This window comes from Myotis daubentonii, chromosome 17, assembly GCF_963259705.1.
Source record: "Myotis daubentonii chromosome 17, mMyoDau2.1, whole genome shotgun sequence".
Classification (NCBI taxonomy): domain Eukaryota; kingdom Metazoa; phylum Chordata; class Mammalia; order Chiroptera; family Vespertilionidae; genus Myotis; species Myotis daubentonii.
The window spans coordinates 1,327,174-1,341,885 of NC_081856.1; the positions used below are offsets into that span (position 1 = coordinate 1,327,174).

At 42.6% G+C, this 14,712-nt stretch overlaps 1 protein-coding gene across 8 annotated transcripts in view; it reads left to right on the forward strand.

Annotated features, from left to right (window-relative positions):
• NBN (nibrin) overlaps window positions 1–11,401 on the forward strand; it is a 44,571-nt gene extending 33,170 nt beyond the window's left edge. For 4 of the 8 annotated variants that reach the window (XM_059672951.1, XM_059672957.1, XM_059672958.1 and 1 more), the window contains 3 exons: window positions 102–257; window positions 4,088–4,201; window positions 8,657–8,824. In XM_059672951.1, coding sequence (XP_059528934.1) covers window positions 102–257; window positions 4,088–4,201; window positions 8,657–8,809 — 423 coding nt within the window. In that variant the 3' untranslated portion in view covers window positions 8,810–8,824. Of the gene's footprint in view, window positions 1–101; window positions 258–4,087; window positions 4,202–8,656; window positions 8,825–10,025; window positions 10,076–11,235 lie in introns of those variants that run through there. The other 4 variants (XM_059672952.1, XM_059672954.1, XM_059672955.1 and 1 more) reach the window with 4 other exon arrangements.
• The last annotated feature ends 3,311 nt before the right edge of the window (window positions 11,402–14,712 follow it).

Below are 14,712 nucleotides of genomic sequence, written 5' to 3' on the forward strand. Positions count from 1 at the left end.
TTAACTGTTCATTCAGCTATTTGGACTTTTTAAATTTAGATTCCTCAATGACAAATAATTTTCCTTTTCTTATCTCTTATCCACCCACTTACCGGGATAAGAACAAGGACAGGCCCCAGGGTGATGGTGAGATGCCGCTGAGAAAGGTGTTGCTGACAGAGTTCAGGTCCCTGGTGGTGAGTGGCTCTGCCTCCAGAAATGCCCCCAGGGTCAGGGGTGATCAGGGTCCACTGAAGAATTTCAAGAAGTTCAGAAAGGTACGTGTTCCTTCATAAAACATCCCTAGAGGGCAGTGTGAAGTGGTTTTAGAACTACTGCTGCTACTCACCAGTGGTCAAAGCAGTGCCAGTTGAAAACTGGTGCTATTTCTCCTGCTTAAGACAGTTAAGGCCTGAACTGACAGTCAGTGCGTGGAACACCTAAACCAGAACCAGCCCCACTGAGACTGGACTCCTCACAGTGTGTCCCTGTCCCCCTCGCCCCTCCAGCCCCAGCGGGCGTCTGGCTGCTACCAGGTACTCTCAGTTCTCATGCTAATCTGTGACTACCCGAAGGGGTTCTGTAACCCAGGACGTTATGAAGATAGCAGGTTTGTGGAAAATAACAGCACATTCAGTAAGAAAACGAGGCTCTGCTGGGTGGGGAGGTGAAGCCTCAGGTCCCCTGTCAAGCCCCGCCAGGCAGCGGGGAGTGGCCTCATGTCCCCCGGCCCCTACGCAAGGGCACAGCAACCATTTGCATGTTAGCTCTTTATTATATAGGATGCATATGTAAAGTAAAATTATAAATACACTAGAGGCCCGGTGCACAAATTCGTGCACCAGTGGGGTCCCTCAGCCTGGCCTGTGGGATCAGGCTGAAACAGGCTCTCTGACATCCCCCGAGGGATCACGGATTGCAAGAGGGTGCAGGCCAGGCTGAGGGACCCCACCGGTGCATGATCGGGGCCATGAAGGGATGCAGAAGGTTGGCCAGCCAGGGAGGGACCACGGGAGGGCTCCAGGCGTGTCCAGCCCATCTCGCTCAGTCCCAATCGGCCGGACCCCAGCAGTAAGCTAACCTACAGGTTGGTGTATCTTCCACCGGTGGTCAGTGCGTGTCATAGCGAGCGGCTGAGTGACCTTAGCATATCATTAGCATATTACACTTTGATTGGTTGAACACTTAGCATATTAGGCTTTTATTACATAGGACTAGAGGCCCGGTGTACAAAAATTTGTGCACTCAAGTGGGGGGGAGGTTCCTCAGCCCGGCCTGTGCCCTCTCGCAGTCTGTGACCCCTCGGGGGATGACCACCTGCTGGCTTAGGCCTGCTCCCCGGGGGGATTGGGCCTAAGCTGGCAATCAGACATCCCTCTGGCAGCCCGGCAGCCCTCGGGGGATGTCCACTTGCCAGCAGGGAGCAGACCTAAGCTGCAGTCGGACATCCTTAGCGCTGCTGAGGAGGCAGGAGAGGCTCCCACCACCACCGCTGTACTGGCAGCCATCAGCCTGGCTTGTGGCTGAGCAGAGCTCCCCCATGTGGGAGCACACTGACCACCAGAGGGCAGCTCCTGCATTTAGCGTCTGCCCCCTGGTGGTCAGTGTGTGTCATAGTGACCAGTCATTCCCAGTCTTTTTTTTTTTTTTAATATATTTTTATTGATTTTAGAGAGGAAGGGAGAGGGATAGAGAGATAGAAACATCAGTGATGAGAGAGAATCATTGATAGGCTGCCTCCTGCATGCTCCCTACTGAGGATCAAGCCTGCAACCCAGGCATGTGCCCTTGGCCGGAATCGAACATGGGACCCTTCAGTCTGCAGGCCAACGCTCTATCCACTGAGCCAAACAGGCTAGAGCTCATTCCCAGTCTTTCTGCTGTTAGGGTCAATTTGCATATTACCCTTTTACTATATAGGATAGAGGCCTGGTGCACAGGTGGGGGCCAGCTGGTTTGCCCTGAAGGGTGTCCTGGATCAGGGTGGGGGTCCCGCTTGGGTGCCTACCCAGCCTGGGTGAGGGGCTGGTGGCTGTTTTCAAGCTGGCCTGCGACTGAAGCTCCCAGCCTCTCCTTTTTTTCTTTTTGTTTTAATTCTGGGATTTATTTACTTTCTATAATTGAAACTCTGTTGCCTTCATTGGTGCTCCCAGCTCTGAGGCCGTAGCTGGCTAAAAGCAGGTATCTGGGATTTGTTTAGCTTCTATAATTGAAACTTTGTTGCTTTTGGAGCTGTTGCTTTCAGGCTCAGAGCTGGGCCGCGGCAGGCGGGGAACCTTGGCTTCCTCCATCATTGGAGCAAGCAAGCCTCCTTCTGGCTTCAGCTGCATGGCTGCCGGCCGCCATCTTGGTTGGCAGTTAATTTGCATATCTCACTGATTAGCCAATGGGAAGCGTAGTGGAGGTACGGTTAATTACCCTTTTGTCTTTTATTAGATAGGATACCCTCATTGTTACCATCAGACCTGAGTGCCTCCTATTTTAGGAACGATTAGATCGTTATTTTGTCCATGTGGTTGTCTGTTCTTTGCTGTCTGCTCTGGGCTCCTGGCTCCACTGTGAACCTGCTGTGACAGCTCTTGCTCGTGCGGTTGGTGAGATGCTGGAGGATCTTTTCAAAGGCGGTTTCTGTGGAAACGGTTTCTCTGGAACGGGATCTGTGTGATGCTTGCTGTGACCATGAGGTATTGGAGCTTTGTCTCTCCAATGGCAGCTGCTAATAACATTTCCCAATTAAATGAGTGGTCTGCCCACTCTGACCGCTCCACAGGGTCTGACCGCCATTGGAGAGGAAGAACTCTTCTGCTTCAAGTGGAAGAGGGGGTCTCCATCCAGAGCTCCCTTACCTTCCCACCCACAGCCGGGAGAGCACAGGGGCATCCTTTATCTCTCCTCACCCAACGATATGTCTTTATTGATTTTAGAGAGACAGCAAAGGGGGAAGAGAGAGGGAGAGAATGAGAGAGAAATTCTCTCCTTCTCGCCTTGACCGGAGTTACACCAGCAGCCCAGGTGTGTGCCCTGACTGGGAATCAAACACACAACCTTTTGGTGCACGGACGACACTTCAAGCACCTGAGCCACCCAGCCAGGGCACAGGGCATTCGTGTTCCATACTCCATGTTGAGTGCCCAGTTACAAACCTCATTGTCAAAATCCAAAAGAGTTATTATTTTTTTGTATTAATGAAGTTACCAAAGGAAAAGCAATAATAATATTCACTGTTGGCACAGGAATGATGAAGAGATATAAAGCAGTACATATTTCTGGAAAGTAATTTGGAAAAATTTAAAACCCTTAAAAGTATTAATATCCTTAACAAGGAATTTTTTGAGAGTATAAAAAAAATTCAACCCAAAATTTATAGGAAAATATGTTTAATATGATTACCTCTAATGAAAGAACTTGTCTGTTTTTCTTTATATATCCAAATCAATGACATAGTTGTACTTGTGCTCTTAAAATACTGCTTAAGGATGACATTGAATTTAACTTTCCCTTTCCAGTTCTTGTATTGAAATTTTAAAAGTATGTCCCGTAAATATTAAGAATGTATTGCTTACTCCCTAAATGCGTTATTACCGGTGCACTTGTTATGGGTTTTCACATGTTTTTAAGCACTTCTTTATTTGTAAGCAATTAAAATTTCAATTAAAAGTATAAACTGTTGCCATCTCCAACATCTCTTGCTAGGGATGTATAAATCAGAAAGTTTAAATACTTGAATATTTGCAAGTATCAGCAGTACTTAAGCTCTGAAATCTGTAGATCACAGTATTAGACTTTAAATTATAGTGTGTGTGCTCACCTGGAGTTGCTCTAATTGGTGGATGATGTGCTAACGTGATTTTTGAGCAAAACCTCCAAATTAAAAATCTTAAATTCTCTTAATACATAAATCTAGTTATGTCGCTACATCTTGGTATAATGGCCAAACATAGGGCAGAACATGGCTCTAACACAGTTACCACTGTCTCACACGTTGTCATCCGTAGGTCATATACATCTTGGCACTTACATTACACATGATTTATAACCCTTGCTTTGTTTAAGCTCTTAAAAATGATTGTCTTAATCTGTTAATGCATTTAACCTTACTGCTTGACAGGTCGCATTTTCAGGAGCAGGAAAACTCCCACAGATCATTGGAGGATCAGATCTCATAGCCCATCATGCTCGGAAGAATACAGAATTAGAAGAGTGGTTAAGGCAGGAAATGGAGGTTAGTAGAAGTGAGGCCTGGTAACTTGTTTGCTTTGCATTTTGATCCCTTGTGGTTTCCTTAAACTCTTATCTATCTATCTATTTTTGTACACTTTATTTTTATTATTGACACTATTACAGATGTCATTTCCTCCTGTTTGCTCCCCTCCACCCAACCCCTGCCCCTGCCTTCCTTCTGTCCATCACACTGTTGTCTGTGTCCATGGGTTATGGATGTATGTTCTTTGGCTGATCCATTCACCTTCCATCCAGTCCCCTCTGACAGCTGTCGGTCTGTCCCATGGATCTTCGCCTCTGTTTCTATTTTGTTCGTCAGTTTATTTTGTTCATTAGGTTCCACATATGAGTGAGATCATGTGGTATTTGTCTTTCTCTGACTGGCTTATTTCACTTAGCACAATGCTCTCCAAGTCCCTCCATGCTGTTGCAAGAGTAAATTCTTAAGAGCAAACTTAAGTGACCTGAGGTTGGTTGTTCAGGAAAATGCCTGAGTTACAGTGCTGTTCATCCATTTATTTCCCTGGGATTCAGCACTGCACTTTGATCTGCAAATGCAGTCTGTTTTATTTCAAGAAAATTTTCTGTTATATCTTTCTAATTCTTTTTTTATTGATTTCAGAGAGGAAGGAAGAGAGACATAGAAACATCAGTGATGAAAGAATCATTGATTGGCTGCCTCCTGCATGTTCCACTCTGGGGATCAAGCCCAAAACCCAGGCATGTGCCCTTGACCAAAAATTGAACCATGACCTCCTGGTTCATAGGTTGGCGCTCAGCGCTGCACCATGCCGGCCAGGCTTCTGTTACATCTTTCAAAACATTTTTGTATTTTCTGGGTTCTGTACATTCAACTACCTTTTATAGCTCACCTTGACCCTCCACATTCCTTTCTTTTGCATTCATTGTGGTTTTTAAGCTCTTTCACTCTATCAGAAATTCAGATTTCAGTGGTGTCTCTTCTGTTTCTTGCCAGCTCTGTGACCTTGTGACCTTGGGCAAATTGCTTAACTTATGGCGGCCTCCGTTTTATAGTACCTCTGCTTCATAGACTGTGTGTGAGGACTAAATAAGGTTCCACATGTAAAGTATCTGTAACAGTGGAACAGTCAGTCTTAGCTATTTCTAATTTATTTAATTCTGAAATGGTGTTATTGTAGTTCTCGGTTTGTTGGCATAGCATTCGTTTCCTTTTAGTGTGTTTTCTTATCATTTAACTTTCTTATTGCTTTTACTTCCTTGTTAATTTGTGTATTTTTTAATCTTAAGTTGTTGTTTTTTGCAGATTAGGTTCTTCATCTTCTTTGGCAGGTTCTGTTCTGTCTCCCTTTCCCCTCTAGTATGTGGAGTGGCGTTGCTGTTTTCATTTGTCAGCAGCTGTTTAAAGTGACCTGTCCAGATACGCTCTTTGCTGTGTGAAGTGTCCTGGGCCATCTTACGTAGGGATTACATTCTAAAGCCAGTTTGTGAGCCAGAAGTTGAATGTAGTTGAAGTTACCCCCACGCCTTAGCTTGCTCCTAGAGAACAGGATGATCTGGTGGGTCCACATGTCCGTCCCCATGGCAGGTGCTTGGCAGAGACCCAGGGGAGACCCATCTAGTCCTGTAGCCTGAAGACCTGGAGTCGAGGAGAGGGAGGGCTCAGCTGGAGCCTGGGCACTGGTCCTGGGGTTGGAATGAAGTGGGTGCCAGCACAGTGCGTCCTGTCCCAGAGGAGAATTTCCTGGCTCTTCCGTGTTTGCTGACATGTCCGGGATGTTGGTCAGTGTCGGTCCCACTGACTCCCCTCCTTCTCCCATCCCTCCCACAGCCCACCGCAGTCCTCTCTTTCCCGAATGTAGGGCATCAGTGAGAAGCCTCAGGTCCGGTCAGTCTGTAGCACCTTTGAATGGAGTGGTTAGTGTCAGGGGTCTGTCCCCTCAGCCTCTGGTTCTCTGTGTGGCCACCTTGTGAAGCCCAGGCGTGGACCCTGCTCCCCTGACTGGGAGAAGGATGGTGCAGCGCCTGACTTTTTCCTATTTTTTGTTTATTTCGTTAGAATTGGGAGAGGGAGACCTTGTGTTCTAGATTTGTTCCACCGTATCTCTCCTCTTTTTGCTCAAGCAATTTTGGGTGCCCTGGGGAGGATTTGGGGTCTAAGATACTCGAGGTGACTTTCTTCCTCTACGTGGCTGCAGCTCTATCTGTCTCAGCTCCCTGGGCTGTCCACTGCTCAGCTACATCCCCCACCCCTGGTTCTCCCAGCCCTTCTCCCTCTGCTTCTGCTGCCGCCCGTGGCAGTTACCCTGATTGGGAGTCAGCTCCTGAGGTTTTCTTGAATTTAGTATATTGTCACTGTGCACTAAACATAATAATTCTTTGAACTCTATTCAACCTGATTTGAATATGGAAAGATTGTGAGATGTATTTTTCCCAAACCCTTAAAAAATATCAGTACTACGAAGATTTCTATTTCTTAATACTATTTTATTTAGTGGTTGTACTAAAGTATATAAAATAAAGCTGATTTTCCTTTACTATAGTACTTTATTTTATTTTTTTTAACATTTATTGTTGAAAGTATTACATATGCCCTCCTTTCTCCCCCATTTACCCACTCCAGTTTGCCCTCACCCCCCACCCCAGGCCTTAAGCTCCCTATTGTCTGTGTCCATAGGTTATGCGTATATGCATACAAGTTCTTTGGTTGATTACCTCCTGATCACCCACCTCCCCCACCTTCCCTCTGAGATTCCATACTCTGTTCCAGGCTTCCATGTCTCTGGATTCATGCAGTTCATCAGTTTATTTTGTTAATTATATTCCACATATGAGTGAGATCAGTTGATACTTGTCTTTCTCTGACTGGCTTATTTTACTTAGCATAATACTCTCCAGGTCTCTCCATGCTGTCTCAAAGGGTAAGAGATCCTCCTTTTTACTGCTGCATAGTATTCCATGGTGTAAATGTACCACAGCTTTTTTATCCACTCATCTACTGATGGGCACTTGGGCAGTTTCCAGATCTTAGCTACTGTAAATTGTACTGCTATGAACACAGGGGTGCATACATTCTTTCTGATTGGTGTTTGGGGTCTCTTAGGATATATTCATAGAAGTGGGATCATTGGGTCAAATGGGAATTCCATTTTTAATTTTTTGAGGAAACTCCATACTGTTTTCCATAGTGGCTGCACCAGTCTACATTCCCACCAGCAGTGTACTAGGGTTCCCTTTTCTCCACATCCTCACCAGTACTTCTCATTTATTGATTTGTTGATGGTAGCCATTCTGACAGGTGTGAGGTGATACCTCATTGTCATTTTAATTTGCATCTCTCTGATGATCAGTGACTTTGAGCATGTTTACATATGTCCCTTGGCTGTCTGTATGTCCACTTTAGAGAAGTGTCTATTTAGGTCCTTTGCCCATTTTTTAATTGGATTGTTGGTCTTCCTTTTGTTAAGTTGTATGAGTTCCTTATATATTTTGGATATTAACCCTTTATCAGGTGTATCATTGCCAGATATGTTCTCCCATACAGTGGGCTCCTTTTTTATTTTGCTGATGGTTTCTTTTTCTGTGTAGAAGCTTTTTATTTTGATGTCGTCCCATTTGATTATTTTCTCCTTAGTTTCCTTTACCCTAGGGGATGTATCTGCAAACATATTGCTATGAGAGATGTCTGCTATTTTGCTGCCTATGGATTCTTCTAGGATGTTTATGGTTCCCCAACTTACATTAAAGTCTTTTATCGATTTTGAGTTTATTCTTGTGTATGGTGTAAAGTTGGTGGTCTAGTTTCATTTTTTTTGCATTATCTGTCTAATTTTCCCAACACCAAGACTGTCTTAACTCCATTGCTCTTGCCTCCTTTGTCAAATATTAATTGAGCATAATGGCTTGGGTTGATTTCTGGGGTCTTTGTTCTGTTCCATTGATCTATATACTGTTCTTGTGTCATTACCAGGCTGTTTTGAATATGGTGGCTTTGTAGTATAACTTGAAATTTGGTATTGTGATTCCTCCAACTTCGTTCTTCTTTCTCAAGATTGCTGTGGCTATTCGGGGTCTTTTGGGTTCCATATAAATTTTTGGAGTATTTGTTCTAGATCTGTGAAATATGCTGTTGGTATTTTAATAGGGATTGCAGTGAATCTATAGATTGCCTTGTGTAGTATAGACATTTTAATGATGTTGATTCTACCAGTCCATGAACACAATATATTCTTTCACTTGTTTATATCATCTTCTATCTCTTTTTTCAATGTCCTGTAGTTTTCCGAGTACAAGTCTTTTACCTCCTTGGTTGAGCTTATTCCTAAGTATCTTAATTTTTTGGTTGCAATGGTAAATGGGATTGTTTGTTTAGTTTCTCTTTCTGAGAATTCATTATCCTATATAACAAAACACTAATATGCAAATCGACCAAACAGCAGAACGACTGGTCACTATGATGTGCACTGACCACCAAAAGACAGACGCTGTCCCCTGGTGGTCAGTGCGCTCCTACAGGGGGAGCACCACTCAGCCAGAAGCCAGGCTCACAGCTGGTGAGCACAGCGACCGTGGCGGGAGCCTCTCCTGCCTCTGCAGCAGTGCTAAGGAGCAGCGAGCAGGCGGGCGGTAAGGAGCAAGGGGTCCCAGACTGCAAGAGGGCACAGGCCGGGCTGAGGGACTCCTCCCCCACCACCACCCAGTGATTGAATTTCATGCACTGGGCCTCTAGTTGGTGTATAAAAAGCCATTGATGTTTGGTTGTTGATTTTGTATCCTGCTACATTGCCAAATTCATTTATTAAATCTAGCAGTTTTTTGGTGGAGTCTTTAGGGATTTCTGTGTACAGTATCATGTCATCTGTGAATAATGAGAGTTCTTCCTTTCCAATTTGGATGTCTTTTCTCCTTGTTGTCTGTTCTCTGTGGCTAGGAGTTCCAGTGCTATGTTGAATAAGAGCGGCGAAAGCAGGCATCACTGTGTGGAGTCTGGTTTCTTTGGTTGGCAGAAGTCACTGCAAGGTTTTGGTCGGCATCCAGTAGGGTTGGACCTTGGGAAGTGCCCTCAGCACAGGGTTTCTCAGGTCCTAACTCTGCAAGGTGCTTTAGTTTGATGAGTCTGAGTTTAAAATTGCTTTGTGGGTGAGGTAACTCAGCAGCAGCTCCTGAGCCCTGATTTGGGACAGTGAGGAAGGGAGCCACTTACCTGGATAGGTGCTGTGGGTGAAGGTGAGGGGAGCATTGCCACTCAGTCCCTTCATCAGTGGTATGACTTCAAAACACTGAAGTTCAATTGAGTACAGTGGGGCCTTGACTTACGAATTTAATTAGTTCTGTGACGGAGCTCGTAACTCAAATTACTCGTCTGTCAAATCATAAAGTGAACGAGTGAGACACGTGACGCTGGGCTGATGTTGTGGCGTTACTGTGACGTTCGCTGTGCTAACTAGCGGTGGGGTATCAGAAGCTGGCTCGTAACCCGAATTTTAGCTCGCAACTCAAAGCAAAAAATCGGCCGAGAGACGGCTCGTATCTCGAAAAACTCCTTAGTCGGGACACTCGTAAGTCAAGGCCCCACTGTACAAGGATTGTGCTGGGGGAAAAGCTTTCAAAGCCCAGCAGGCTAGCAGTGTACATCGTGGTTGCCTTTTGAGACTGGCTGTGGAGGTTAATTAGAGGACTTTGCAGCAGCAAACAGAAAAGGTCTGTTGGCGGGGAGCGGTTAGAGCCAGCACTTGGCATTGGGTGCCCTCCTGGAGGTGGAAATCCAAGACTGGCCACCCAGCATAGCGACTCGTTACTGTACATGCATCATGGAGAAATGTTTCAAAGTATGTTCATTTTCACAGGTGCAAAATCAGCATGCAAAAGAAGAGTCCCTTGCTGACGATCTCTTTAGGTAGGTTGAATTTAAACTTTCTCATGAATCTTAGAGAGATCTATATAAAATTCAGTTTTGTTCATATAGATTAAGTATTTTCCTTCTGTCCTTAGAAATAGAGGCTTCACCTAAAGAATGTTTTGTTTTTAACATGTATTTCTTTTTACGACATGAGCACCTTAGTTTGGTTACTGGATATAGCTTCGAAGTTTGGGGTTCACTCAGTCGTACTGTACCCCTGGATATTTAAAATATGTGGTGGGGGGGGGAGCACTCAGGTCACAGAAGGCTCCTGAGCTGGGCTTGTAAATTTGTGAGATTCTCAACTGGGTAGAGTTATGAATAAATAGGTTTTGAATCAAGATAAGTAAAATACCAGACCATTAGTTGAATTTTAATTGGCACAAGTATAAAAACAAGAGGCTGGATTAGAATTTCAAAGTAGGTTCTTGTGAGAGATTTAGCAGAGTTATAAGGGACGATTATAATTTAATTCTGATTTAACATATATTCAGCATCTTACAGGCCCAACAAACCTTATAATTCACTTTCAAATACTCATAAAATACTATATTGTATGTAGATACTTGTTAGTGGAGAATAACATTTTCCCAAACTTATTTAAAGGTAAATGAAGAAAGTAATCTATTTTTGAGTCTGTTTTACAGCTGATTTTTTAAATTTCATTATTGACAGTCTGAGTCATTCATCAACATGGTGACAGTGTTCATTTCTCATAAGTAGTCAAAGAAGCCAGCCTGCTGCCCAGCTCCCCCTAATTACTAGGGTAGAAAATGCTGTGAAGTAATTTTACTTTAGGCTCACTATTGCTCTTTTGTGCAAATAGTATATTTTAATTGGGGGTGGGGAGGAACTGTTTGAAGCTATGCTAGAAGAAGTATAAACACATTTATTTTTAAACTGTTGTTTCTGTTAATTATTTAAATACTTTTATAGATTATTTTTTGTTGCTGATGCTTTATTTACCAAACATTAATGAAAGCAACATCAAAGTGATCAATGAAAGCAAAAATGTCAGTGCTTAATATATGATGCTAAGGATAAAACTGGCATTCTCATTCTGTTTGGTAACGTGTGATTATATTTTGAAAACCCTTTAAAAGTGAAAGAAATGTCATCATTTATCTAAATATTATTTAACCCATTTCTCTTTGCAGATACAATCCTAACGTAAAAAGGAGAAGATAGATAACTGAGGTTGTTATAAAGAAGCCATGGGAAAACATTTCCTGCCCACATACTCCCTGTTTCCTCTGGATTCAGGGGTTTAAGTTACAAATGCTCTGCGACCTGAATTTGTTAAATAAAATGCACAAAACTCCATTTCTCTTGTGTGACAAGGAGTCTGGTTTGTTTACTGAGCTGGGTGTCCCTCTGCGTTAAGTCAGTTTTTGTAAAGTACAAATGGTAAGAGATGAGTATCTCACCTCTTACAGGAATTTTTTCCATTTTTCAATTTAGTTTTTATTTATTATTGAGTTTGTAGTCACAGTTCATAATTCTAAAAAGATAAAAAGGGTAAGGAACACAACGACTCCCTTCCACGGAACCCTGTCCCAGCTACTGGTTCCTCAGACAAAAATCTACAACACTCACTTCTTAGGTCTTCCCAGGGATTTTGATGCCTATTCAAATTTCTGTGCCTATTATCTTTCAATACTTTCCTACAAAACAATAGCGTAGCAAGTCCAGTGTCCTGCACCTTACTGTTCCCCACTGCACAGACTGGAAGGCCGTGGGTATATCGGAACGATGGTTTTCTTTTCCATTATGCAGGAGTCGCTCCTGAGCCGACGCCGGAGAGATGACCGCAGGTGAGGATGTCACCACATAGTCTAGTCCGGGAGACTGGAGACTGCCTCAGGCTCGTGGATTAATCTCACAGGAGGGAGAGACCCGTTTGTGGTCTTACCGAACTGGGTGTCCCTCTGCTTTGAGACCTAGTTTTTGTTAAGTACAAATGTTAAGACTGTCTTCTTTCTACTTTAAAGGGACATGGTAAGAAAAAAAAAATGGATGTCTTTGCTTTCAAGTTTTGTAATGTAAGAACTTAGCCACACACTAGAATTACGGTACAGTCCTTCCATCCATCTGAGGGTCAGTGCGCATGTCCCAGGAAGCAGAACAGGGTCTTGATGCTCACTGAAAGCTTCCTGGGTCACATCCGTTCTGACACCTCACAAGCCTCCCATCGCAGGTGTTAGAGCACAGCCTGGAAAACAACCCAGAAATTAATTTGTGCCATTGCTGGTTCTTCATGGAAGATGGGTAAGAGCAAACTTTTGAGTCAAGGGGATGTTAACAGTTCTTAGCCTTGCCTAGAAACCATCTTTATAACTAAGTCATTTCAATTTAGCGGTGACATTAAGAAAAACATCCAATTCATTCAGTGCTCAAAAGAACAGGCCAGCAAGAGTGCTCAACCCAGTGTTCTCAGGATAGTGCACACTTTCCAGTAGAGGTAACTTTCATATGAAAAGTTACCATTATAATGAACTAAAGCTGCATCTCACCATTTCTAAAATCATTAAACTTAAATCAGACATGATAGTTATCAAAAGTATAAGAATTCACCAGTTTATCTGAAACAGCTAATTGTAGAGGCAAGTATGTTCTAAATAGATTTTAAGGTGAATTATGATCCTGTGAGCATACAACATTGCAAAAAGATGGACAGAAAAATACTAACACTTTAGTCCATTTTCTACTATTAAGAAAAAACAGAATTAGGTATTCAGTAAACACATCTACCAAAAAAGAGAGAAAGACTAGAGAAAGACTGAGAAATTGTTTGCTATGGAGAATGTCAGAGGCCTTTTTCGTCTAACACTAAAATTCTGGGGATTTGTATGGGAATACAGACATTAAGCACATCTAAATACATAAATAAGTGAAGATAAAGCATTCAGTTCAGTAAGTAACCTTAGAAATTTGTCATCTGTAAACAAATTTCAAAGTGATCTTGGGAATGGAAGACAAGTTTTAACCTTATTTTCAACTTTAGTCTTTAATAATTATGGCAGTACCCAAATGGTATAACAATATTAGAACTTAAACAGAAATTAAGCCAGCGTTCACACAGGAATAAGTTTCATTCAAAATTTACTGAATTGCAAATTATTATATTAAGTAGAGAAATCTCCAAAAAATATCTTGGCAAATTCCTGGATGTCTAAGTGTATGCCAACATTATTGAACTGTTTAAAGTATTAGCAGCTAAGAATGTGAAGTATGTCAAGTTTTCAATAATAAAAATATTTTTAAAAGATCAGCATATTTGATAATAAATTAGATCTATACAATTGTTAATTTCAAAGTAAAGAAAACCTGAGTTGTAAATGCCGCCTATCCCCACCCTACTTCATACCCCATGTTGTTTTAGACTCTGTGTCTCAACCTTTAACAAGCAAACACATTCCTTGAGGGTATCGCTGAGACGCAGTTTCTGATGCACTAAGTCTGTGGTGGGGTCCAAGCGTCTACGCTTCTAACAAGCTACAGACAGAGCTGAGGCTGGGCTTTGGACCACCTCTGAGTAGCAAGATGACCCAATATACAGTGAGGACAATTTCTAGCCTAATGGCAGTTTGGTTTTATAGATTCAGGCTATGTTTTGGAATCAATCATAACCAAAAATGATCACAAAAAGTACTTCGTGGAAGAAAAGAGTGTTTTAGTTAAGTGAGAGCTTAATGTATAACAAATTGGCATGTCTGTCTGACAGTGGCACCTCTGGTACATTACAGCAGTGATTTTTCAACCAGTGTGCTGTCAGAATTTTTAAAATATGCATTACCTATTTAGTCAGGGGCACTGGCCTCTTTTCCTTTAGACTGTCAAATTTAAAAAATGTTAACAGTCAACACAGTAGCTGTTCAGTGTGAATGTCCTGTCTTGAACCATAAATATATAGGTCAGATAATAGAGTTGCATCTTATCAGTCATGTTGCATAATAAGGTTGAGTCTGATTGGTTAATTCTTGGTACCAGAAATCCTTACATGCAAGTATAGGTGCCTGATTTTTAAAGCCACTGTGGAGCCGTGGCCAGTGCTGCTCAGTTGTTTAGTGTGTCCAGTGCACCAGAAGGTTGCAGGTTTGATCCTTGGTCAGGGCGCATGCAGGAGGCCGCCTGTCTGTTTCTCTCTCTCCCCTCCTCCATTTCTCAAAAAAAAAGCCACTAGAGCAAAAAACATAGGTAATTACTATTTGGTTTTATAAATCAAAATTATACTTATTTCTCCCCTGCTGGCATGGCTCAGTGGTTGAGTGTGGACCTATGAACCAGGAGGTCACAGTTCAATTCCCATTCAGGACACATGCCCAGGTTGTGGGCTCAATCCCTGGTGTGAGGCATGAAGGAGACAGCTGGTCGATTCTCATCATTGATGTTTCTATCTCTCCTGCTCCCTTCCTCTCTGAAATCAATTTTTTAAAAAGATATTAAAAAATATATCTACCTATGTTTTTGTCAGATCAGCAAAAAATCCATTTTTTGGTGTGCTACAGAATTTTAGTAATTAGTTTATGTGTGCCATGAAATAAAGTTACACCAAGTTCTTGTAACTTTAAAAAATAGTTACTATTGCCTCAGACTCTCCAGTGAATTCAAGCCAGAAATTCAAGCCAGTACAC